Source organism: Sprattus sprattus (genome assembly GCF_963457725.1).
Source record: "Sprattus sprattus genome assembly, chromosome: 7".
Lineage (NCBI taxonomy): Eukaryota > Metazoa > Chordata > Actinopteri > Clupeiformes > Clupeidae > Sprattus > Sprattus sprattus.
The window spans coordinates 625,001-652,500 of NC_137926.1; the positions used below are offsets into that span (position 1 = coordinate 625,001).

General features: G+C 44.5%; 2 protein-coding genes across 2 annotated transcripts in view; one reads left to right on the forward strand and one right to left on the reverse strand.

The window, feature by feature from the left end:
- Window positions 1-13,413, forward strand: part of plppr1 (phospholipid phosphatase related 1) — a 42,187-nt gene extending 28,774 nt beyond the window's left edge. Inside the window, exons 4-8 of the mRNA XM_080842420.1 lie at window positions 3,626-3,758; window positions 5,705-5,955; window positions 9,548-9,724; window positions 10,594-10,725; window positions 13,347-13,413. Coding sequence (XP_080698546.1) covers window positions 3,626-3,758; window positions 5,705-5,955; window positions 9,548-9,724; window positions 10,594-10,725; window positions 13,347-13,379 — 726 coding nt within the window. The 3' untranslated portion in view covers window positions 13,380-13,413. The remainder of the gene's footprint in view (window positions 1-3,625; window positions 3,759-5,704; window positions 5,956-9,547; window positions 9,725-10,593; window positions 10,726-13,346) is intronic.
- A 3,592-nt stretch (window positions 13,414-17,005) lies between these two features.
- Window positions 17,006-27,500, reverse strand: part of grin3a (glutamate receptor, ionotropic, N-methyl-D-aspartate 3A) — a gene marked incomplete at both ends in the record, with an annotated part of 24,646 nt that continues 14,151 nt past the window's right edge. The window contains 8 exons of the mRNA XM_080842557.1: window positions 17,006-17,366; window positions 18,475-18,545; window positions 18,932-19,096; window positions 21,578-21,729; window positions 22,759-22,874; window positions 24,171-24,316; window positions 25,848-26,301; window positions 27,083-27,390. Of these exons, the coding sequence (XP_080698683.1) occupies window positions 17,006-17,366; window positions 18,475-18,545; window positions 18,932-19,096; window positions 21,578-21,729; window positions 22,759-22,874; window positions 24,171-24,316; window positions 25,848-26,301; window positions 27,083-27,390 (1,773 nt within the window). The remainder of the gene's footprint in view (window positions 17,367-18,474; window positions 18,546-18,931; window positions 19,097-21,577; window positions 21,730-22,758; window positions 22,875-24,170; window positions 24,317-25,847; window positions 26,302-27,082; window positions 27,391-27,500) is intronic.

Genomic DNA, 27,500 nt, shown 5'->3' on the forward strand with positions numbered 1-27,500 from the left:
TCTATGTTCATCTCTCTCCCCCTCTATCTCTCTTTCTCTATCTCTCTCTCTCTGCCTCTCTATCACTCCCTCTCTATATCTCTTCCCTTTACTGCCCTCTTTGCCCCTCCCCCTTCTGAAAGCCCTTCCTTCCTTCTTCTCAAAGCAGTGTTCTGATCTGATTGGAGGAACAGAGATCAGTCATGAACATAGGTCAGTGTGCTCGACATGAATGTGTGTGTGATCTGCCCACATCTATATGGTGCTGACACGTAGTGTAAACATAAAGGACTTACATCTATATGGTGCTGACAGTAGTGAACCCGTAAGTGTACACATAAAGGACTTGTGAATGTGTGATATGCCCACATCTATATGGTGCTGACAGTAGTGAACCCGTAAGTGTAAACATAAAGGACTTACATGTATATGGTGCTGACACATAGCGTAAACATAAAGGACTTGTGAATGTGTGATCTGCCCACATCTATATGGTGCTGACAGTAGTGAACCCGTAAGTGTAAACATAAAGGACTTGTGTACTGCTTTTCTCCATGGAGAGTCTGGGGTAAAAGACACTGAGACGTATTCCATCTGGGAGTGGTGTAAAATTCAGCTTCACCACTAGATGGCACTGTGTCTCTATGGGCCATCAGCTGAATACTCCGTAACCAGCTCCCTCTCCTCAGCGCTGATGGAGCGCAGGGCAGGGAAGGGCTTCTAGGGTCTGCTCAGCTTTTGGCTGACCCCAACCCTTGAGCCTGCCTCACACACACACTTTAAGACTAGACTGAGCTGCTCTGTGATGGACATCCAGCTGTGTGGACACACACACTATGCTCTGTGATGGACATCCAGCTGTGTGGACACACACACTATGCTCTGGGATGGACAGTGAACATACAGCTGTGTGGACACACACACTATGCTCTGGGATGGACAGTGGACATACAGCTGTGTGGACACACACACTCTGCTCTGGGATGGACATCCAGCTGTGTGGACACACACACTCTGCTCTGTGATGGACAGTGAACATACAGCTGTGTGGACACACACACTCTGCTCTGTGATTGAATACAGCTGTGTGGACACACACACACTATGCTCTGGGATGGACAGTGGACATACAGCTGTGTGGACACACACACTCTGCTCTGGGATGGACAGTGAACATACAGCTGTGTGGACACACACACTCTGCTCTGGGATGGACAGTGAACATACAGCTGTGTGGACACACACACTCTGCTCTGTGATTGAATACAGCTGTGTGGACACACTGTAGTACTCTGTGTGCATATTCTGTTTCCCAAGAGGTGATTTGTTGTTTGTTGCGGCCAAACAGGTTACACAGAACACACACACACACACACACACACACACACACACACACACACACACACACACACACACACACACACACACACACAGAACATCTTTCCACATTGTAATTGTTTGCTCGAAGCAGCGCTAGCAGAACTGTCGATCAGAGAAAACCTCAAAATGCTCCCTGTAAGCTCTGCATAGAATGCATATAAATCCCCATTTACACACACATACACACACACATACACACACATACGTACACACACACACACACACACACACACACTTACTATGTCTCTGGCAGTAGGTCAGAGCTTTGAAATCAGTCACAGTCATATAATTCACCACATGAATCACGGAATACAGCTTGTGATAATGTGTCCATGAACCACCAAAACCACACTGGTTGAATGGAAGTTTAACGCACGCCAATGCATTGCTCCTTTTAATCAGAGAGCTACAGTGCATGCTAAGGATTGATTGACAGCTTTCATCGGAATCGTCTTGCCGATCACTGTGTCAACACTTCCTGTTTACCACTGATAACAGCCCACAATGCACCTGGCTCTGGCATGGACCCTGAGCCAGCTCGAGCGAGGCCAAGTTCAGCTGCCTGTGAGGCATCCGTGCGGTAAATACTCTGGATGCCAGGATACTAAACACGAGGGCTGAACTGACTGCAGTAAATAAACAAATAAACAGAAATCTAATAAAATAAATCCCACCATGTCTTTGATCGGGGGGGGGGGGGGGGGGGAATGGCATTTACTGCTCTGGCCTTGGGCAAAACAAACAGTCCACTACTGCTACTGTCCACTGAGAGCAGCACTGGGCACTGATGTTTGCCAACCCACTGAAACACGTTTAGTGCCCATGCAGGGTTCAAGGGCATGTGAAGGACAGAAAGACAATGGAGACGGATCCTTTGGGATCCTGAAAGCTGCCTGAAGGCAGATGGCATAAAATCATGCTTCTCGGAAAGTTTTTAAGCAAGACCAAGCCACATGAGGTCTAAAGTACAGAGGCAACTGGCCTCGGTTAAAATGTGTCTAGCCGAAGTGATCGAAAGACATCGCATCCTGAAGAGAAAGAGACAGGGAGTTCTCATCTCGTTCCCAGTCTCTTTCACTCAGTTTGATTTCCAGTCTTCATTTGGCTATTGTCATAAGTACGCTGTGGAAATGGCTCTAGAATTGCTTCATATTGCACACAATATCAGTTCCTTGGCCAATATCAGTAATGTTTATAATTTGACTATACAAATTGTCTGATCTCACAAGGTTGCCAATATAAAAACTGTCACTACTGTGGAAGAGCAGTCTATGTTATCTGCGGGGGGAGAGCAGTCTACTTTACCTGGGGGGGGGGGGGGGGGGGGAGGCAGGCTAATATAGACATCGAATCAAACTAATATTTCACACATACTCAGCAGTTGGCCCCTCACTGCCTCTCTCTGCGCTTCAAGGGAGCTGCTGGTCTAAGTCGCAGTGTTGAATATGGTCACACGTTTGAGTCGCAGTGTCGCAGTATTGAATATGGTCACACGTTTGAGTTTGAGTGTTGAATATGGTCACACGTTTGAGTTTGAGTGTTGAATATGGTCACACGTTTGAGTAGCAGTGTTGAATATGGTCACACGTTTGAGTTTGAGTGTTGAATATGGTCACACGTTTGAGTTTGAGTGTTGAATATGGTCACACGTTTGAGTTTGAGTTTGAGTGTTGAATATGGTCACACGTTTGAGTTTGAGTGTTGAATATGGTCACACGTTTGAGTTTGAGTGTTGAATATGGTCACACGTTTGAGTTTGAGTGTTGAATATGGTCACACGTTTGAGTTTGAGTGTTGAATATGGTCACACGTTTGAGTTTGAGTGTTGAATATGGTCACACGTTTGAGTCGCAGTGTCGCAGTGTTGAATATGGTCACACGTTTGAGTTTGAGTGTTGAATATGGTCACATGTTTGATTGTGAATGTTTAAGCTGAAAGTGTTTTTTACTTCAAGTTACTTGAACTCTGTGGAATGAGAAGAAGAGATGTGTGAACAGTTCTAAATTAAACTTGTATTATTATTATTTATGATATGAGTTTTTGTCTCTGCTAAGAAGAGTCTGTTGGCATGACTGCGTCCTCCTGCTCCCCTGTGTGCAGATCTTCATCGGAGAGATGTCCATGTTCATAATGAAGTGTGTGTGTGTGTGTGTGTGTGTGTGTGTGTGTGTGTGTGTGTGTGTGTGTGTGTGTGTGTGTGTGTGTGTGTGTGTGTGTGTGTGTGTGTGTGTGTGTGTGTGCGTCCTCCTGCTCCCCTGTGTGCAGATCTTCATCGGAGAGATGTCCATGTTCATCATGAAGTCCACACGCGAGGCCCTCCTGATCCAGGAGAAGACCCTCATCACGGGGGAGTGCTGCTACCTCAACCCCCTCATACGCAGAATTATCAGGTTCATTGGTGAGACACACACACACACACACACACACACACACACACACACACACACACACCAGGAGAAGACCCTTATCACGGGGGAGTGCTGCTACCTCAACCCCCTCATACGCAGAATCATCAGGTTCATTGGTGAGACACACACACACACACACACACACACACACACACACACACACACACACACACACCAGGAGAAGACCCTCATCACGGGGAAGTGCTGCTACCTCAACCCCCTCGTACGCAGAATCATCAGGTTCATTGGTGAGACTGCGCTGAGCTGGAGCTCACACACGCTTTAATGATATACAGTATTGCATATGTTACATGTTATACAGTATTGCATATGTTATATGATTTACAGTATTGCATTTGCTATATGTTATACAATATACAGTATTGCATTTGCTATATGTTATACAGTTTTGCATTTGCTATATGTTATACAAAATTGCATTTGCTATTGCGTAGTTTCATAGTGGTTATTTAGTAACTGGGTGGTCAGTGTTACGCGTTCAAACTGTGCAGAGATTAGATTAGATGCACCTGCCAGACATTGAACACCGAGATACAGGATGCACCTCCTTCAAAAGAGATGCAGGATACACCTCCCTCAAAACAGAAACCAAGATGCAGGATGCACCTCCCTCAAAACAGGAGCAGGATACTCCTTCAAAACAGAAACCAAGATGCAGGATGCACCTCCCTCAAAACAGGAGCAGGATACTCCTTCAAAACAGATGCAGGATGCACCTCCTTCAAAACAGATGCAGGATACACCTCCTTCAAAACAGATGCATTTAAGGTCCACGGGAAAGAGCAAGTGTTGATGTGAATCACGTCAGTAGTACTGAATGTCTCATTCAAATGGACATTGGAAAAAATAAAAGCAATAAGCAAGACAAGACTCATGTAGTTTTCCATTTATCATCCAAGATAGGAAGGTTTGGGATGTGGTTTATTTCCGGCCTTGTTTACTGCAGCCCTGGCCTATATTCTCCCAGACAAATTCAGCGGTGAAGTCGGTCATCAATTTATATTTTCTTGCCTGGCAGGAATTGTCAGGATTGCGTGCTGGCTCCCCTGGAGTAGATTTGAGATTAGATTTCAGCCCTGGCAGAGTCGAGCACGTTCCTTACGCAGGATTAGCAGACCACCTTCATGCATAACACACACACACACACACACACACACACACACACACACACACACACAGACCACCTTCATGCATAATTCAGAGGCAGGACAGGTAATGGTGTCCTCTGAGGCTTGAGCCAGTAATGACATGGGCCATTGTATCGAGTCCCTCTCTCTCTCTCTCCCAGTGCTGCCAGTGCTCTCTCGCCCACACACACACACACACACACACACACACGCCCAGTGCTCGCAGACAATCTTCCACACTAGTGACCAGAGAATCGGCAGCTCCTTTGTCTTCGGTGGAAAGTGTGATTTTTTTCTGTTCTTTCTTTGGTTGAGCCCATTGTTCTTGCCTTCGCTCTGACAATGGGAGGCTGTGTGAATTATAACAGCGCTCACTCGAGAGTTACAATTTCATGGTGAGGCAAGTCTGATAATCTCACTCCGTGATTGGAGATCGGTAGACAAAGGGAACATTTGAAGATTTGTTTGTGTGTTGTGTGCTCACACGTGCGTTCTGTCCTCTGCAGTGAGCAGTTATTTCATTCAATTTATAAACAATTTCTGAAGTTGTTTTAGGGAATAAGACATCCTTGGAGATAGAGGCAGATATTACAATTAGATGCTGAAGATTCACTGAAACTAATCACATACCTCTCTTGATGTGTGTGTGTGTGTCTGTGTGCGTGTGTGTGTACGCGTGTATGTGTGTGTGTGTGTGTGTGTGTGTGTGCGCGCATATGTGTCTCTGTGTGTCCGTGTGTGCGTGTGTACGTGTGCGTGCGAATTCTGATGGATGTTTCCTCTGGCAGGTGTCTTCGCCTTTGGCCTGTTCGCCACAGATATCTTCGTCAACGCCGGCCAGGTGGTCACGGGCAACCTGGCGCCGTTCTTCCTGAGCGTGTGCAAGCCAAACTACACGGGCACCGACTGCCGCTTCAACAGCCAGTTCATCACCAACGGCAACATCTGCACCGGCAACCAGGTGGCAGTGGAGCGTGCCAGGAGGTCCTTCCCGTCCAAAGAGGCGTCACTCAGCGTTTACTCCGCCGTCTACGTCACCGTGAGTCTCTCCGTTTTCTCTGTTGTCTATCTAATATTATATATTATAGTATCGTCTTGTATATATATACAGTATATGTATATATTTATATAGCGCAGGTGTGCAGGAAATATCATAAGGTTTATCTTATATATTATTATATATACAGTATAGTGTTATATATTAACACTCTAAGGTCCAAGGCCTTTTAGACTTTTCTAAGTTGTCTGACATGCCTTGATGTTTTTGTACATTTTGCTTAACTAAAAACATTGATGCACAAATGGAATATATGATTCTATTCTAGAAGACCTCCGCAATAATATAAGAAAAGGGTTCAATGTTTCCGTGGTTGTTCTTTTTATGTCTCTAAGACGAAAACTCAAAAATAAAAATATCCCGGACGAGGGATATAGACCTTTTAGTGTTAAATAGTTCAGCTCTGCAGGTGTGCAGGAAAGATCAGGTTTATCTGTGAGCCTGCACTGGAGCTGGTGTGTTTTAATGATAGTAGTATATGGTGGCTATAGGTCTGTGTGTGTGTGTGTGTGTGTGTGTGTGTGTGTGTGTGTGTGTGTGTGTGTGTGTGTGTGTGTGTGTGTGTGTGTGTGTGTGTGTGTGTGTGTGTGTGTGTGTGTGTGTGTGTGTGTGTGTGTGTGTGTGTGTGTGTGTGTGTGTGTATGTATGTAGGAATAGTATACTGTATATAAACATAGCACGAAAAGTAAGGACATTTGTGTTTGGTAGATTATTTCTTTGTTGTAACAATGCTTCTTGGCAATACATCTTACTCCGTTGGAAAGCCTGTTTATTTCTCTTTTAAATGGTCCCACATTTCTAAGGAACATGCATTTGGTGGATGAGCAGCAGAGCTGAGTATGTGGGTTGCACCCATGACAAAATTGCCAAATCTTCTCTGCCAAACAGCTTATTCTGCCATTGACTCTAGTTTGGTGTTTGGTGGATTGGATGATTTCAGTCTGAAGAAACAAGACATATTGGCAAATTAACAATGTGTCAATTTAACAAACAGGAACCTCAGTAGCATGTGGAAGAACCAAACACAGCCACAACCGCCTGGCACCTCCTCAGCATGCTGGGCAGGCATGACCAGGCAGAGAAGATTTGGCACATTTTTGGAGAAAGATTAGGAAATTGCCGCGAGTCGGACTCGGACCGAGTCCCCATGGGTATTCCGACCCATTCATGGTACAGGGCTGCTGCTGCTTGCGCCACAGCTCCCCCCAACTCACAATGTTAACTACGCCACCTATGTTCCTTTATTGTCCCTTTAGCTGTGATACGACACCCTGAAGGCTAACCCTGGCGGCTAAATGAAGGCTAACCCTGGCGGCTAAATGAAGGCTAACCCTGGCGGCTAAATGAAGGCTAATACTCTGAGCTAAATGAAGGCTAACACTCTGAGCTAAATGAAGGCTAAACCTGGTGGCTAAATGAAGGCTAACACTCTTGGCTAAATGAAGGCTAATACTCTGGGCTAAATGAAGGCTAATACTCTGAGCTAAATGAAGGCTAATACTCTGAGCTAAATGAAGGCTAATACTCTGAGCTAAATGAAGGCTAATTCTCTGAGCTAAATGAAGGCTAACCCTGGTGGCTTAATGAAGGCTAATACTCTGAGCTAAATGAAGGCTAATACTCTGAGCTAAATGAAGGCTAATACTCTGAGCTAAATGAAGGCTAACACTCTGAGCTAAATGAAGGGTAATACTCTGGGCTAAATGAAGGCTAACACTCTGGGCTAAATGAGTGGATTTGAGCTTTGCTAGAGCCACACTTCACCAGTAGACCAGGGGCAGTTTAGTTGTGCTGCAGCAGGATGTTTCTGTGTCTGAACCCTCTGGGGACACGGAGCAGAACTTTAGGACCACTCTGGGGACACGGAGCAGAACTTTAGGGCCACTCTGGGGACTTGTAGCAGAACTTTAGGGCCGCTCTAGGTCACATTCCTGGCAGGGGTCCCATCATCTCTGGCAGGGCTCCCATCGTCCCCATGTGGAGCTGACTTTCATTCAGGATTTCTTAGAAACCTCTCCCATAAATCCGACTGTCCAATATCTCACAGAGCCCCAGAGCAGGTGGAAGGTGTGGGGGGACTGGACTGGAAATGAAACCAAAAATATTTCAGATTATCAGTGGAGGGTGACAGAGCGCCGTCCACAGGGTACTAGGGTGAGTGGGCAGGGGTTTAGCTCCTCGTGCTGTGGAGAGTTGAAGCTGAAGCTGAGGCACTTATGGTGGATAGAGTCTGTAGTTACTCTGTATTTAATTTCTCATACTCAAGGGTCGTAAAGAAAAAAGGGGGTGTACCCGCTCAAGGTGTTTTTATTCACACTCATGTGTCAGACCTGGACCAGAGAGAGGCACTCCATTTTATTTATTTGACTGGAATTTGTCTTGGAGAACACGTCCCCTTCTCCTCTTGAAGAACACGTCCCCTTCTCCTCTTGAAGAACACGTCCCCTTCTCCTCTTGAAGAACACGTCCCCTTCTCCTCTTGAAGAACACGTCACTGTTTTTTGATACAGCTATTGTTTGTTATTTAGGTGTAATTCATTTCATTATGCCTTCTATCCTATTTTCTTTGGTTATTTTGCTGAGGAGAACTCAAAACTCTTTTCAGATGAACACTAGGAGAACCATAAAGATGTGTGTGTTTGTGTGTTCTGCGTTCAGATGTACACTAGGAGTACCATAAAGATGTGTGTGTTTGTGTGTTCTGCGTTCAGATGTACACTAGGAGTACCATAAAGATGTGTGTGTTTGTGTGTTCTGCGTTCAGATGTACATCTAGGAGAACCATAAAGATGTGTGTGTTTGTGTGTTCTGCGTTCAGATGTACACTAGGAGAACCATAAAGATGTGTGTGTTTGTGTGTTCTGCGTTCAGATGTACATCACGAGTACCATAAAGATGTGTGTGTTTGTGTGTTCTGCGTTCAGATGTACATCACAAGCACCATAAAGATGTGTGTGTTTGTGTGTTCTGCGTTCAGATGTACACTAGGAGAACCATAAAGATGTGTGTGTTTGTGTGTTCTGCGTTCAGATGTACACTAGGAGAACCATAAAGATGTGTGTGTTTGTGTGTTCTGCGTTCAGATGTACATCACGAGTACCATAAAGATGTGTGTGTTTGTGTGTTCTGCGTTCAGATGTACATCACGAGTACCATAAAGATGTGTGTGTTTGTGTGTTCTGCGTTCAGATGTACACTAGGAGAACCATAAAGATGTGTGTGTTTGTGTGTTCTGCGTTCAGATGTACACTAGGAGAACCATAAAGATGTGTGTGTTTGTGTGTTCTGCGTTCAGATGTACATCACGAGTACCATAAAGATGTGTGTGTTTGTGTGTTCTGCGTTCAGATGTACACTAGGAGAACCATAAAGATGTGTTTGTGTGTTCTGCGTTCAGATGTACATCACGAGTACCATAAAGATGTGTGTGTTTGTGTGTTCTGCGTTCAGATGTACACTAGGAGAACCATAAAGATGTGTGTGTGTGTGTGTGTGTGTGTGTTTGTGTGTTCTGCGTTCAGATGTACATCACGAGTACCATAAAGATGTGTGTGTTTGTGTGTTCTGCGTTCAGATGTACATCACGAGTACCATAAAGACCAAGAGCAGCCGTCTGGCCAAACCGGTGCTGTGTCTGGGGACGCTCTGCGCCGCCTTCCTCACCGGTCTCAACCGCGTGTCAGAGTACCGCAACCACTGCTCTGATGTCATCGCCGGGTTCATCCTCGGCAGCTCCGTGGCTCTCTTCCTGGTAGGTCCCCACACACACACACACACACAGACACACAGACACAGACACAGACACACAGACACAGACACACAGTCATACAAATCCACTCCCAGGAAGTGAATTAACAAAAGATGTGAAGTCTCCCTGAAGTGCAACTCTCCCTGTAAGAATGTGTGTGGGTAAAATAGAAAATGCCACCAGACATTTGGAAGAATTGTGATCCTGGGCTTTTGGACATCAGAGGGTTTTCACGTAGAGCATGTTCCATGCAGAGATCCCCGTCACAGAACTCATGCAGCAACGGACTGTTCCAGAACCCTCTAAAGGGTTCTACAAAGAATCTCTCCTCTGATGATTCTAAGGAGAGTCTTCCATGCCAAGAGTCTTCCATGCACCTCTAGGTTTACCAGCATCACACCCCTGCCTGGCCTCCTCGACCAGCCTGCAGACGATCCTCCGACCCTCTATCCTATCGGATGGTTTATTCGGCTCCCCCATTGAAGTTCCAAAAGGCGGAGCACTAATCGCTTATCCTAATTGGCTGATGGACGTGTCACTCAGGCACGGCTGCTTTGTGGCCATTGCCTCATTTCTGCTGCTCCCTATTCAGCAGCATGAAACCCACCCTCACTCAGAGGTTAAGTCCATCTGGAGACGCAGATCCACGTTTTTCATCCCAAAATAAATCATGGGGGTGAGCGGAGGGGGAAGCACATTTGGGTGTGACTGTCTGGATTGGGCTTAATGTGTTAGGGTTAGGGTGACTGTCTGGAATGGGCTAATTAATGTGTTTGCAGTCTAGTCTCTGAGTAGCTAGCCATTAGTGCAGCTGAAAACTTGTGTGTGTGTGTGTGTGTGTGTGTGTGTGTGTGTGTGTGTGTGTTTCACAGGGACTCTGTGTGGTGAATAACTTCAAAGGGGTACACACAACCCCGTCCAAACAGAAGATGGAGGATTACCGCGGCATTCCTCTCATGACCTTCCCACGCGTCGAGAGCCCTCTGGAGACACTCAGCGCACAGGTTGGACTTCACACACACACACACACACTCATCGTACACACACATACACACACACACATACCTAAACATTTACACTCATACACATACACACACCCACACCCACACCCACACCCACACCCACACACACACACAGACGCACGCACCCACAGGGTCCAGCAGCAGCTCACACGCATCAATCAGAGAGTACAAACGGGCCGCAGCTGCAGACATGAGGGCAGGGAGCTCATTGGGCCCCTCATTCATCACACACACACTTATTTATTTATTTATTTCTCTGCCGTGACAGAGAGAGAGAGAGAGAGAGAGAGAGAGAGAGAGAGAGAGAGAGAGAGAGAGAGAGAGAGAGAGAGAGAGAGAGAGAGAGAGAGAGAGAGAGAGAGAGAGAGAGAGAGAGAGAGAGAGAGAGAGAGAGAGAGAGAGAGAGAGAGAGAGAGAGAGAGAGAGGGAGAGCGAGGAAGGGTGAGAGCGGAAAGGCGAGAGTGAGAGAGAGAGAGAGAGAGAGAAAGAGAGAAAGAGCGGAAGGGTGAGAGTGAGTGACCAACTGCTTCTGTGCAAACGCAGGAGTTGGTGACTCACACCTGTAGTAGATGAGCCAGTTTAAGGTGTTTAACGTGTTGGTGATGCACACCTGAAGTCAGTCACCCCCGGACCTGGCCTTTTTTGAGATAGCGGCAGCTTAAAATTCCTGATTTAGCGGGAGCAATGAAAATTGCGGCGCTTTTAATGTGTTTGTTGCAATGAAATGCGGGAGCAGGTGAAAGTTGCGAATTTCCCCATTTGTATAATTGAGTAATTTGTTGAAGAATAAGTAATTAATGAACAAACATCAATTAAAGAACAAAACCACAGAGAAATGGCCCTCTAAATAACCTTACCAACATGTTTTGCGTTGGCAAAGTGCTTATCAATCGACGATTTCGATGTTCGACCACAATGTTGTATGTGGTGCAGAATAGTTCCCCTCCGCTTTCATGTAGAATGCCAGGGTTCTGCTGTGAGACATTGGACTCACACATGTCTGCTGCAGCTCTCGGACATGATACGGAAGTAAGGCGGAAGGGAGGGAGTTGTGGGTGACTGACAAGAGAGGATTGCTCAAATTTGCGGGAAAGTTGCGTCGATTGGTTAAAATTGCAACGCCGAACTAAGGGGTTACTGAAGCAGGACTGTTTTCTAAATTGCAGTAGTCGGCTTTTCCCCGAAAGATTGCAGTGTGGTAAGAGGTAAGATCCTGTCACTGATCTCAGTAATAGTGGCCTTCTGTTATCTGGTCCATGAGTCCAGCCACACACACCTTCCCCCACCCCGTGCTCCACAGTCTCCTGCTGAGGCGGTCGCTGCTGCTGTTTGCCGTTTATTTATCCAGAGGAGGAGGGGAATTGGCTCGTCCAAAACTCATGTGTCGGAACCGATGTATTTTATCAGTCTGTACAGCAGGGAAATGAAATGCTGCCTTTCTAAATAGATTCTGACATGTTTTGCAGCCCATTGGACTGAGTGGTGGGGGGAGGAGTGTGTTTGTGTGTGTGTGTGTGCGTGTGTGTGTGTGTGTGCGTGTGTGCGTGTGTGCGTGTGTGCGTGTGTGTGTGTGTGTGTGGAGGGAGGGAGGGAGGGAGGGTTTCCGACTGACAGCTCTATTGACGGGAGGCCAAGAAAATGGGCCCTTTGAGGGGGAGGGAGGCGGCTGTGGCGGCGCGGTCCCCAGTTGTGTGTGTGTGTGTGTGTGTGTGTGTGTGTGTGTGTGTGTGTGTGTGTGTGTGTGTGTGTGTGTGTGTGTGTGTGTGTGTGTGTGTGTGTGTGTGTGTGTGTGTGTGTGTGTGTGTGTGTGTGTGTGTGCGCGCGCGAGGGTGGAGGCTGCAGTGGTGGCGCGGTCTCCAGTTGTGTGTGTCGGGACACATTCCTTGGCGGGCTTTGACAGATTGGAAAGACACAAAGTCATCAGTCTACTGCTGTTTGGCAGAACTGTGGCAGCGGCGTCCCAGCCACCCAAACTCACCGGAGTGGCCGGGGAAATCGCCTGTCGCCGTGGCGATGTCACATCCAGCGAGGAAAGACAAAACGTGATGGATGATTCATGACGAAATGAGATTTGGAGTGGGGAGGAAAAGAGGAGAGAGAGAGAGAGAGAGAGAGAGATAGAGATAAAGAAAGGGAGAGAAAGAGAGGGAGAGAGAGAGAGAGAGAGCGAGAGAGAGGGAAAGAAAGAAAGAGAGGGAGAGAGAGAAAGAAAAAGAGAGTAAGAGAGATTGATAAAGAGAGTGAAAGAAAGAAAGAGAGGGAGAGCGAGGGAGTAAGAGATTGATAAACCGAGGGAAAGAAAGAGAGGGAAAGAGAGAGAGAGATAGACAGAGAGAGGGAAAGAAAGAGAGATAGATAGTGAGAAAGAGAGAGAGATTAAGAAAGGGAGAGAAAGAGAGAGTGAGAAAGAGAAAGAGACTTCTGCTCCCTCAGTCCACAAAGATGCTTGATCTGTAGTCAGTGTGAAGAGCATTAAGGTGTGTGTGTGTGTCTGTGTGTGTGTGCACATATGTGGAGAAATCATGAAATCTTAAAACCACATGTTCTGCCAAATGGGGATTATTTGAGATTAAAAACTACGCTTTCTGCCTTCTGTCTTCCAGAACCATTCGGCATCGATGACTGAAGTCACATGACTAAAGGGCCAGCACAGAGTGACCTTCGCCTCCCCTCAACACTGAAAGGCACACATGTTTTTGTACTGTGTCACACTGTATAAAGGACAGTATTATGTTGTTGCTAGTTAGATGCCAATGTTTTGTACATTTTGTATAAGAGAGTGTTGTAGTTTAACCCCCTAATTATGTTAGCTTTGGACTATGATTACAGTACATGTCAGGACATACGCCTTTCTTGTCATGTTTTACATCACAAAGTAAATATATATATATATATATATACGGTCTATATAATGCCATCGAAATGTTGATGTTGTTTATGTGGTATTTGTACAAAGAATTTATTTTATTTCCTTTTTCTCTGTACATTTTTTAGAGGTCATATTTTGTATTATTTTGTTATCTGTATAAAACATTTGGATCCGGTTTGCCTGCTGTTTTTTTCAGGAATGTTTTGGTATTTCTATTTTTGGTGTAAAGAAAGAAAACACAAACTCTTATTGTGACGTTTGTTTGTTTGTTTGTTTGTTTGTTTGTTTCCCTCAGCATGGAAGAGCAGAACTGTTTGAATAGCCAGTGACTTCTGACGTGTACATTGTTCTATTTTTGTTAAAGTTAGCATTTCTTTTGGAATGCTACATATATTTTCCCTGGTTTGTCACCTTAATAAATAGTCTGTAGCGGAGTTTATAACTGGTGTGGCTTATTTCTCCATTTTTAATATCTTGATTTTATAACTAGTTTGGCTTTTTTTCCCCCTTTAAACATTTCTCTTTAAAATATCTTGATGTACCAATTCAATTAGTCATTAATCTGTCTCCGTTAAATCAAGCCTCGTTTCCCAGAAAGCAAATATCATTCACATGAACATTTTGCAACCTTTTTGCATTAAAAAGCTGCCTTTATTCACAGCCTCTTCATCAGAAATGAGTGAGAGGAGAATGAGGGTAGGCTGCAGCTTGGTCACATATCAGTCTAAGGAATAAAACTCAAGTTTTCTTAGGATGGTGTTATGGGAACGTTTGAAACCAGCAAACAGCAAGCTTTTCTTAGGATGGTGTTATGGGAACGTTTGAAACCAGATAACAGCATGGTAATAACTTGACTTTTACAGTGGATCATCTTCAAGGTTGGATTCATGAAGTTGTTGGGAGAGGCACGATGTGAGGGAACGTCCTGCACTCATAGGGGATTGCACAGTTAGGGGGGAGGATCAATCTCACACTGATCTTATCACATAGTTAAGCTCGTCTTCTCTTGCCTTCATGTCTGTCCATCATGTTGAATAAAAACTGTGAAGGACACACTCGGATGGTGACACACTGTTGGACACACTGCGATGGTAACACACTTTCGTTTACCTTCAGACTCTTTATTCCAATTTCAACATCCGCTTCGTATCCACATTTTGGTTGATTCTAGAGACTGTGTGTCACAAAAAAGTATTAATGTAAAGCAAAGCACTCAACCATTACTGTGTGTTGTGTGTTATTGTTTCCCATTACTGTGTGTTGTGTGTGTTTGTTTCCCACTAGTGTGTGTTGTGTGTGTGTGTTGTGTGTTTGTTTCCCAGTAGTGTGTGTTGTGTGTTTGTTTCCCAGTAGTGTGTGTTGTGTGTTTGTTTCCCAGTAGTGTGTGTTGTGTGTTTGTTTCCCAGTAGTGTGTGTTGTGTGTGTGTGTGTGTGTTGTGTGTGTTTGTTTCCCAGTAGTGTGTGTTGTGTGTGTTGTGTGTGTTTGTTTCCCAGTAGTGTGTGTTGTGTGTTTTGTGTGTGTTTGTTTCCCAGTAGTGTGTGTTGTGTGTTTGTTTCCCAGGAGTGTGTGTTGTGTGTGTGTGTTGTGTGTTTGTTTCCCAGTAGTGTGTGTTGTGTGTTTGTTTCCCAGTAGTGTGTGTTGTGTGTTTGTTTCCCAGTAGTGTGTGTTGTGTGTTATTGTTTCCCAGTAGTGTGTGTTGTGTGTGTGTGTTGTGTGTGTTGTGTGTGTGTGTGTGTGTGTGTGTGTGTGTGTGTGTGTGTGTGTGTGTGTTGTGTGTTATTGTTTCCCAGTGTCGTATCTCCAGTGCCTCCATCTCCTGGCTGCTGAAGAGCAGTCTGTAAGCAGGAGCGGTCTGTGAGGACGTGCAACGCTATGCAAACACACGGTTGGATTCTTGTCCTTGTCAAGCCGCTGATGAGGACCTGCTTGACTCCGCGCTCCGTGGAGACAGGCTTGCTGGTCGCCGTGGGGATCTGAGTGGGTCGCAGTGTTTTCTCCTCCATCCCATAATCCCAGACATGTCTGTCAAGCGTGTCACCTTCGCCTGGAACTATCAGCGTGAAGAAAAGGGCTCGTTCTCCAGAACAACATTCGGCACTAAATATCAGATCCGCGGCCGGTCCCAAAGGCATCAACAGAGCTCTTAGAGGTTATGCTTTTACATTGATTCTGGTGAGAAACAAACAGTGATTCAGGGACTTTCCCGTACCGCCTTGTGTGCGCAGTCACGATAGCAGCAGCACAACATACTCTGGCCTCGTTGAGTATGTTCAAAATGGTGGAACATGACCAAAAGCAGATTACAAACAGACAGGACTACAAAATTGTGCTCTGATCCAGCAGCTTCTTCACTGCTGCAAAGAGGTGACAATGGCCGTTTCTGAAGTACTGTATTAAATCACGTTGTACAATTATTATTTTTAACAACTGCATCACCACCAAAATGACGTGGAAATCTCTTGTGTAACGTGTAAAACAGGCCAGCTGCGTTACTATGACTACGACATACCTGACAGCGGTATACTATGACTGGCATACCTGACTATATCTACAGGTGTTCAGTATGATATGGTAGGTAGCTGATAATAAGGGCAAGTGGAAGTATAGACACGATGCAGAAAAACAGATTATGTCTCTTAAGATCGAGACGAAATAAAAACAAACACGACTTCACATGCAGTCCAGTGCAGACCTATGCTTCTCTGTAATAGAATCTCTCTGAAATGTTTTTCTTTAATTGCACATTGTGAGTTCTGCAAACCAACTCATTAAAAACGTTTACTCAATTTTTCACTTTTTTTTTTTTTAATCAACAGGAAAAGGTTTAGTTTTGGTTTGTCACTGCAAGACCAGAAACCCAAAGGACCTACCTCATGCTTACTTTCAGTGGGAGGAAAAGAAAAAAGATAAGAAATGGCTTTGCAGAGTGCATCAGTATGCAGAGGGGCCGCCATACATCACATCTTGACACCTTCAGTGAATGCTTGTCTCGAAGACACAAAACCCTATCCTTCACCACAGTAACCCTCCCTCGAAGACACTGATCCTCGCACTTGTTATTGTGTAGTCATCGCAATGATCTCTCTGAGAGAGTGAAGGAATATAAAAGACTTTTCACAAGTCATTCAAATCACCCATTGGCTTTCTGTCTGCACCATGTTTCCAAGGCGCCTCCACAAGGATTTAGATTTGCTTACAAAAGAATCTGACTTTGAAAATAAAGAAAACTGTGTCGTGTAGATGTCCAGTGCTTCACGAGGGTCTGACCCCTTCAGATGCCCCGACGCAGAGACACACGCGCCCACACAAGGGGGCGGGTGAGGGGGCCACCACAGCTTGAGTGTGCCCTGCCCGTGAACTCCAGCCGCACATAGCTTTAGCCCTCCGGCATTCTACGACTCGGCGGACGGGTTTCTATTAGTCTGCTGGTATTGCTCCAACTCGCTCTTCCTCCGCATCGCCTGCTGCAGCTGCTGCTTAATCACCTGGATCTGCGTCTCCAGGTCTGTCAGTTCCTGGACGATGGGGTTCCTGGCGAGACTCAGCAGGTCCGTCTTGCCGTTGGAGGTGGTCTGCAGAGGTGCCTGCCTCTTCACCTGCAGCAGCTGCAGCTCTTTGCACTGACACTCCACGTCGTTCTGCTGCGGGGCACCCTGGGGGCTCTGGGGGTTCTGATTGGACGGCTTCCGCCGGTTGCAGAAGGGGTTCTCAGAGGCGTTCCATGGAGCTGGTTGGTTGTTCCCAACGTTGCACCTTGGGAAGTAGAGCACAGGAAGTCTGTTATCTCTGAGTGTCTGATTCCAGCCTAAGCCTAACCTCTATGGTATGTGACGTCTGTTATCTCTGAGTGTCTGATTCCAGCCTAAGCCTAACCTCTATGTTATGTGAAGTCTGTTATCTCTGAGTGTCTAACCCTAGATTCCAGCCTTAGCCTAACCTTTATGTTATGTGAAGTCTGGATTGGTGGCATCTAATCACTTATATGAATATGCTTTAGCGTACTGAATTACTGAAGAAGAACCTTGTCCGTGATTGATCTAGCGATATGATTTGTGAGGGGAAACTACTTCAAATGCAGAACTGTCATTTATTTCACTGCTCTTTGATCAGTCATGTCATCACCTCACAAATTAGGAAAAATATAGTTATATAATTTCAGAATTTCATCAACATTTACTGAACTGCTGTCATTTGTGCTAAAATGAATTACCAAATGTGTCAACAAGGTGTTGCATAGACATCCCATAATTGTACATAGGAGGCCCATATATCATTGATAGGCAAAGCTGAGATCTTCAGTCCGTCGCCCAGGAACTAAATCTGCCATGTGGCGTGTGACCCACACATGTTTGTGCTCAGTATCTTGCACATGGTATTAAAGTAGCAACATTATTTTAGCTTTAGTTCATGTGAGGCGGACTCAGCTTGTTGCCAGTTGCTGGTTGATGAAGTTAGGGTCCATGGTCTCTATATGCGTTAATATGGAATCTGACTCTTATGCTGTTCTCTGACTCAATAGGGTTAGGGTTAGGGCTTTCCTTATGTTGTTCTCTGACTCAATAGGGTTAGGGTTAGGGCTTTCCTTATGTTGTTCTCTGACTCAACAGGGTTAGTGGTATCTTATGACGTTCTCTGACTCAATAGTCTCATGTTATCTTATGTTGTTCTCTGACTCAACAGGGTTAGTGGTATCTTATGACGTTCTCTGACTCAATAGTCTCATGTTATCTTATGTTGTTCTCTGACTCAACAGGGTTAGGGGTATCTTATGACGTTCTCTGACTCAATAGTCTCATGTTTCCTGCAGGTGTTTGGGCTATGCCTCCGGTGTAGAGTATGTGGCTTAACAGAAGATCTTTACCTTTTTTCCGGTTTTGCGACCGTGGGCAATTTATCTTCATTGAAGGATGAATTAAGTGCTCGATGTAATCTCTAGAAGGCAGAGAAGTAATTGAAAGACTTATAAATGAAAACGGAGCAGTGCACAGCAGCGTTATGACATTTTATTCTGCCATTCTTCATCATTTACTTAAAGCGCCATTAAACTGCTCATACATCACACAGATGGCATCATCATCATCCACGCAGCGGGGCCTGTGCCAGGCCAGAGACAGCTGCTTTTTCATCGCAAATAAATATTCTAATGGCAACAATGTAAATAAGCGATTGTTTAACTGATCTATACAAGTGAATGAATCTCTAAAAGTGAATGGAAAATAATAATCATTATTAACATTATCTTTATTGTTGTTATTGTTGTTGATGTTGTTGTTGTTATAAGTGGTAGTAGTGCACGTGTTGCTGTGTAAAGGACAGACCTGACTGGTGTGGAGCCAGTACTTGTACTGTGGCTTGGTCCTGATCCTGGGGATGACCCAGCGGTGCACCATGTGCTCAGCCAGAGTGGTGAGGAGAGACAGCACCACCCCTCCACACAGCATCACGAATAACCCTGAGAAGTGCTTGATGCCCATCTGCAACGTCTGGGGCCGAGAACACAACACACGGAGGATGGAACACACAGAGGATGGAACGCACGGAGGATGGAACGCACGGAGGATGGAACACACGGAGGATGGAACACACGGAGGATGGAACACACGGAGGATGGAACACACGGAGGATGGAACACACGGAGGATGGAATGGAGAAAATAAAGGAAAACAGAGAGATCTCAGACAGATGGAGAGAAATTAAAAATAATGACAATAAGATTCTGCCCCAGTGTGGTTAGTACGTCATTTCCTGTTTATCTATCTCAGTATCTCTAAAATCTATGACCCTTTACAAGTTTCTGTAACCCCCCCCATTTTTCCTTCTGTGAGGCGCATTGTGTTACCTCCTGATATGAAATGCGCCGTACAAATAACGTGTGATTGATTGATTGATAAGATGGAAGAAAGTGAAGGAGAGAAAGCACGAAAGGAAGAAGTTAACACTCTGAGACCACAAACATTTCCAGCCTACTGTGACTAAATTAACACACAGGCTTAAATTATCAAACACCAAGTAGGAAGTGATTAGCAACCTCTGAGTAGCAAAATCAAATGTTTTTTTTAATTGGGTTGCATCAATAATCGTTTTATCGGTTTAGAATTGTTAATCGATAATCGGTTTAGAATTGATAATCGGTTTAGAATCGAATCGTTGACCTCTGAATCGGAATCGAATCGTGAGCTGCCAAGAGATTCCCACCCAATGATCATCTCTACACACATACGCAATGATTATTTAAACACACATACGCAATGATCATCTCTACACACATACACTAGGATCATCTCTACACACATACACTATGATCATCTATACACACATACGCAATGATCATCTATACACACATACGCAATGATCATCTATACACACATACGCTATGATCATCTATACACACATACGCTATGATCATCTCTACACACATACACTATGATCATCTCTAGACACATACGCAATGATCATCTATACACACATACACTATGATCATCTCTAGACACATACGCAATGATCATCTATACACACATACGCAATGATCATCTATACACACATACGCAATGATCATCTATACACACATACGCAATGATCATCTATACACACATACACTATGATCATCTCTAGACACATACGCAATGATCATCTATACACACATACGCAATGATCATCTATACACACATACGCTATGATCATCTCTACACACATACACTATGATCATCTATACACACATACACTATGATCATCTATACACACATACACTATGATCATCTCTAGACACATACGCAATGATCATCTATACACACATACGCAATGATCATCTATACACACATACGCAATGATCATCTATACACACATACACTATGATCATCTCTAGACACATACGCAATGATCATCTATACACACATACGCAATGATCATCTATACACACATACGCAATGATCATCTATACACACATACGCAATGATCATCTATACACACATACGCAATGATCATCTCTAGACACATACGCAATGATCATCTATACACACATACGCAATGATCATCTATACACACATACGCTATGATCATCTCTACACACATACACTATGATCATCTATACACACATACACTATGATCATCTATACACACATACGCTATGATCATCTCTACACACATACACTATGATCATCTCTACACACATACGCTATGATCATCTCTACACACATACGCAATGATCATCTATACACACATACGCTATGATCATCTCTACACACATACACTATGATCATCTCTACACACATACGCTATGATCATCTATACACACATACGCTATGATCATCTATACACACATACGCTATGATCATCTATACACACATACGCTATGATCATCTATACACACATACGCAATGATCATCTATACACACATACACTATGATCATCTCTAGACACATACGCTATGATCATCTATACACACATACGCTATGATCATCTATACACACATACGCTATGATCATCTCTAGACACATACACTATGATCATCTATACACACATACACTATGATCATCTCTAGACACATACGCTATGATCATCTATACACACATACGCTATGATCATCTATACACACATACGCTATGATCATCTATACACACATACGCAATGATCATCTATACACACATACACTATGATCATCTCTAGACACATACGCTATGATCATCTATACACACATACGCTATGATCATCTATACACACATACGCTATGATCATCTATACACACATACGCTATGATCATCTATACACACATACGCTATGATCATCTATACACACATACGCAATGATCATCTATACACACATACGCTATGATCATCTATACACACATACGCAATGATCATCTATACACACATACACTATGATCATCTCTAGACACATACGCTATGATCATCTATACACACATACGCTATGATCATCTCTACACAATGATCCTGATCAGGATGAATTACCTCTGTGGCAGCGAAGCTGCGCTTTCCACAAGGAACCACTTTGTACCACTTGTCGTGGAGCATGTCCATGAAGCCGTCAGACTTGTACTGACTGACCAGCTCCGATACGTTAGATGTGAGGGGGGAGTTCTGCTTGAGCCCAATGCCGTATCCTGTGGGGGACAGCATGCATTGCTTACAAGGGGACACAAAACCTATGCTAGAGACCAAGGTTAGAGCACTATTGTGATGAGACTCATTGCTTAAGAGGGGACACAAGACCTATGCTAGAGACCAAGGGGACACAAGACCTATGCTAGAGACCAAGGTTAGGGCACTATTATGATGAGACTCATTGCAGATGTTGACATCTATCAGTACTGCTTGACATCACTTTCCTCAGATGAAAATTTGATAGTGTATGCCTACATAAATCACTTTACTTCAAAGTGATCTGCCAATCCCACAATCCTACACAAAAGAATCAGAATCAGGTTGTATTGGCCAAGTAAGTTTGCACAAATTTGACTGGGTAAAGTGGCTTCTGTGCTTACACAGAATATACATCACAACACAAAACAACACAAACAGTGAGACGGTCTTAAAATTCTAAAAGTATATACAATACGGAATGGCTATATGCAGGAGCTGTGAATTGTAACACAACAAATAGTGCAAAGAAATAGAGAGTGCAAGAAGTGCATGGATCAATATTAGACGTAAGAGTATGACGGTTATGTAAGGGTGGGATGTATATTGTATTTGAGGATAAAATAAATAAATATGACTGCGGGAGTAATTGTACAGTGGTTATTATATTGATCCAGTGTTATTGTACAGCGGTTATTATATTGATCCAGGGTTATTGCAAAAGGATAATCTCATTATAATCCTCTGATGAAGAATCCTTTAAAGAACACCCTCAGAATAATTTGGGGTTTTCAGCTACCAAATGCTAGGTGGATAATATGAGGTAATATTAGGTTTAGGAGGACTCTGTTTTCCTACGTCCTCATTCACTTGTGTTCCCGTCAAAGAAAGCATAAAGCTGCAGGAAAGCTGAAACAGAAAAGGTCCTTGAAGGGATTGCCTCCTGGGACCAGCCAGAGAACATCAGAGATTATTCCTGCAATTGCCATCATCTGCTTCACTACCGTGCAATTAGGGACGGATGGCTCCTCGGGAGAAGGTCATCAGTTTACCTTCAATGGCGAATGGTTTCCCAACTGTGAGCAGCTTACATTCTGCATCAATGGATACTTCATAATCCAAAAGGGCTTTGTCCATGATGAATGCATCCAGCTTCTGAGGGTCCTCTCTGAAACAACAGAAGGCAGACTGATTAGTCCGTGTTGAGGAGACACTTCCATTTGGCATTTGGTTGAAAATGCAAATATAATATACATAATGTGTATCTGTTTCACGTATAATATACATATGGACCCCAGGAAGAATAGTCTCCGCTACGGTGTAGACTAATGGGGATCTTTAATAAACTAAACTAAACTAAACATAATGTGTATCTGTTTCACGTTCCTGGGAATGACTGCATTGCACTGGGTACAAACCTGTGAGCCGAGACCAGCTCATTGATAATCGCCCCTGTGCTAAACTAAGGTAGCTTTATTTTATATGGATGTTAAATTATTAATTCTAGAAGTCTATAGATTTTAAAAATAAAATAAAAAATAGTTCCACACCCTAATCTCTTTGAATGACTGATTAAAAGAAACAACTTTCACTCTGCAATTTCAAAGCATGCTGTCTTCAGAAAACTGGTGGGAGGTTGGATTTTAGGAAAAATACACATTGGCCTTCAGGGGATAATACGGTTAGATAAGAGTTTTATTCTGCTTGTCACACACAAACAAAGACACATCACAAAATAAACTAGATGGAGAGAAAGAGAAGGACGACAGGGCAGAGAGAAAGAAATAGAAAAAAAAGAACAAGATAGAGAGATAAATATCCTGACTACCTAGGGTTGGCTAACGAGCCTAAGCCTAGGGCTATATTTGCCCTGTGGGATCTCATTTAAACAGAATCAATTGGCTATTACACGGGTCGCACAGATGAAAAGCCCCTGCAGGGGTTCACACAGTGCAGGCTTCTTAGTTTATCCTGAACAGACCAGGAACAACTGAACTGGTTGTTGGGAACATCGCACTGAACTGGTTGTTGGGAACATCGCACTGAAGTGGTTGTTGGGAACATAGCACTGAAGTGGTTGTTAGGAACATAGCACTGAAGTGGTTGATAGGAACATAGCACTGAAGTGGTTGTTATAGGAACATAGCACTGAAGTGGTTGTTAGGAACATAGCACTGAAGTGGTTGTCAGGAGGGACAGATCCAGTGACCTTGTTTGTTTGGTGGTCCATTGTCGGACAGGCTCTGTCATGTTCACCTACTTCCATTCATCATTCATACATTGCTGAGGTAATACGCTTGAAGTGTGATTATCACGTCCTGGTAAAGTGCAGAGGCAGGGCAAGGCAGAGGACATATCTGTGCTTAAACACAATCAATCAGACCCCCTACAGTCAGGCTTCCTCTCCTCTAATGGTTATGACTCACTTGAGACGCTCCTTTCTCTTCCAACGGTTATTACTCACAGGAGTTGGTCGATCCCTTCCGGTGTAGCGGGAGCGTTGAAGCGCCTCATATGCTCGTGCATCTCAGGGAAGCTTTTCTTCAGGTATTCCTCAGCGCTGCTCTCTCGGACCGTCCCGAAACGGAAACCCTGGGATGGATGATGAAGCTGGGATGGATGGAGAGAGATGGAGAGAGAGGGAGAGAGAGAGAGAGGGGAGAGAGAGGGAAAGAAAGAGAGGGAGAGAGAGGAAGAGAGAGAGAGGGGAGAAAGGAGAGGGAGGGAAAGAAAGAGAGGGAGAGAGAATGAAAGATAGGGATCAGATCACAGTTTCAGGTTTACTGGAGTTCGTCGGTTATCACTGCTTTCCTTACTGCTTTCCCTGAGTGAAGACACTGTGAGGTGCTGAGTTCAACAGTCTGTTTAGTGCTCACGAATAAGTTGAGTGTGATTTAGTATTTTTCACATACTGAATACCTCCTCTGCCTGTCTTCATTCAGCTGGTTTAACACAGAACCACATAGGTTCTATTCTATTCCTTTAACTTGAATTAATTTTCCAGTGGGCAGCACGGATATCCATTTCCATCCATCTTAACGTCACAGAACGTGTGCTACTGGGTATCGGAACGTGTGCCTCTGGGTATCAGAACGTGTGCTACTGGGTATCAGAACGTGTGCCTCTGGGTATCAGAACGTGTGCTACTGGGTATCAGAATGTGGTCCCTGTCGAAATGTCCTTGAGCAAGACACTGAACCCCCTAATTGCTCCTGTTGTGCAGTGTGCCATCAGTGAAAATGTGTAGCACTGTAAGCACCTGATCAGCCACAGGAATGTTACTGATCAATGACTACTGCAACATTCTCTGTCAATATCCCACTTCTTTCCTGACCGAAGACATAAGGTCTACAGCTAACAGAGAGGCACTAGACTGATTGCCTATACCATGCAAGCTCTGGTGACTTCCCTGAATACTCATCTGACATGTGAGGTTTACTAGACTTGGGCTGAACTATCCATTATATTCCTTTGCTACCCATCCTTTTAGTCTTTGAAGAATGTACTCCAATTTCTATTTCTCTTACCCAGAATGCCTTTCATTGCCCAGATAGCCTTTGGTGCATTTTCCACTTGGAATGTTTATTTTGCAAACAATGTAGATAACCCAAATTGCCACTTGGGTGCCTTGAGCAGGATTTTCAGGATCAGATCATAGGTATCTCTATCAATAAACTCCTCTTCACAAACATTAACAAATGAAGACACACCTTTTGTACTCCTGACTAACATAAGAGGAGCACTAACCTTGGGGTCATGTATTCCTGACTAACATAAGAGGAGCACTAACCTTGGGGTCATGTATTCCTGACCTATAAGAGGAGCACTAACCTTGGGGTCATGTATTCCTGACTAACATACAGTAAAAAGTGAAAGTGAAAGTGACTCTATGGAAGAGAAGCACTAACCTTGGGGTCATGTATTCCTGACTAACATAATGTAAAAAGTGAAAGTGAAAGTGACTCTATGGGAAGCACTAACCTTGGGGTCATGTATTCCTGACTAACATACAGTAAAAAGTGAAAGTGAAAGTGAAAGTGACTCTATGGAAGAGAAGCACTAACCTTCGGGTCATGTATTCCTGACTAACATAATGTAAAAAGTGAAAGTGAAAGTGACTCTATGGCAGAGGAGCACTAACCTTGGGGTCGTGTATTCCTGAGAGCTGCTCGTAGGTCTTCTCCCCCACCATGACGGCGGCCAGGTTGGCGGTGTAGGTGGACAGGCAGAACAGGCAGAAGATGGCCCACAGGTTCATGAGGAAGCGCCCCGTCCAGCACTTGGGCGGCTTAATGGACGCCGTCCTGCCGAACAGGATGGAGTAGCACACGTTGAGCGCCGAGGAGAACGAGAACACGCGGTCCCGGTTCCGTCCCTTGGGCGTCAGGCCGAACGGACTCTTCCACTCGTAGAGCGTGAGGAAGACGGCGGTGATGTGCAGCGAGACGAAGATGCCCAGCCACATGCTCCAGTGCAGCGGCCACATGAAGGCCCCGATGGGCGCGGCCGTGTCCCGCGTCCGCACCAGGATGCCCAGGCTCGTGGAGAAGAAGGGGCTGGTGAAGTCGATGACCTGGCTGCGCGCGGAGTTGATGCTGAAGGCAAGGCAAGGCAAGGCAAGGCAAGGCAAGGCAAGGCAAGGCAAGGCAAATGTATTTATATAGCACATTTCGTACATTATGCAATTCAATGTGCTTTACAGAAACAAACAGTAATAGAATTTAAATTGAAACACAGTCAAAGAAACTTAAATAAAAAAAAAACAATAATTATGACATAAAAAGTACAAAATAATTCACGTAGGCCTATTAAAACACAATGAAAATTGAAAGAAAATAAATAAATAAAACATTAAAATCAATAAATTGCAGGTAAGAGACATTATGATTAGCACTAAGAAGCAGCATACCGTAATAAATAGAGAATTTCACATATAGGCTAAAGAGAATAGCTTTGTCACCTGAAGGACGTGAAGGGTTTCACATATAGGCTAAAGAGAATAGGTTAGTCACCTGAAGGACGTGAAGGGTTTCACATATAGGCTAAAGAGAATAGGTTAGTCACCTGAAGGACGTGAAGGGTTTCACATATAGGCTAAAGAGAATAGGTTAGTCACCTGAAGGACGTGAAGGGTTTCACATATAGGCTAAAGAGAATAGGTTTGTCACCTGAAGGACGTGAAGGGTTTCACATATAGGCTAAAGAGAATAGGTTTGTCACCTGAAGGACGTGAAGGGTTTCACATATAGGCTAAAGAGAATAGGTTAGTCACCTGAAGGAGGTGAAGGGTTTCACATATAGGCTAAAGAGAATAGGTTAGTCACCTGAAGGACGTGAAGGGTTTCACATATAGGCTAAAGAGAATAGGTTAGTCACCTGAAGGACGTGAAGGCCATGTGCGCCGCCCCACTCATTAGATCCCCCACCAGCCCCGTCCAGCGTCCGTTCTTGTACGCGCCGTACTTGCCGTCGCCCACGATGTAGAGGTCGAAGTGGAAGCCCATGTCCTCCGCCAGCTTCTCCAGCAGGTCGATGCAGTAGCCGTAGCAACACTTCTTGTACTCCATGGGCACGGTGTTGTTGACGCCCTGCAGCGCCAGGAAGAGGCGCTCCAGCAGCGCCGTGTCGTTGGTCAGCGGGTCCAGGCACAGCTGGCCGGCGGGGCACTGCCCGTCCTCGTCCACCTGTAAGATAAAATCAAAATGTATCGATACAGCATGAGAAAATTGGCGAGTGAGGTTAACACGGGAAAAATGTAAGACCAACAATACAGCAGGCCATGAGTCTGAATGTC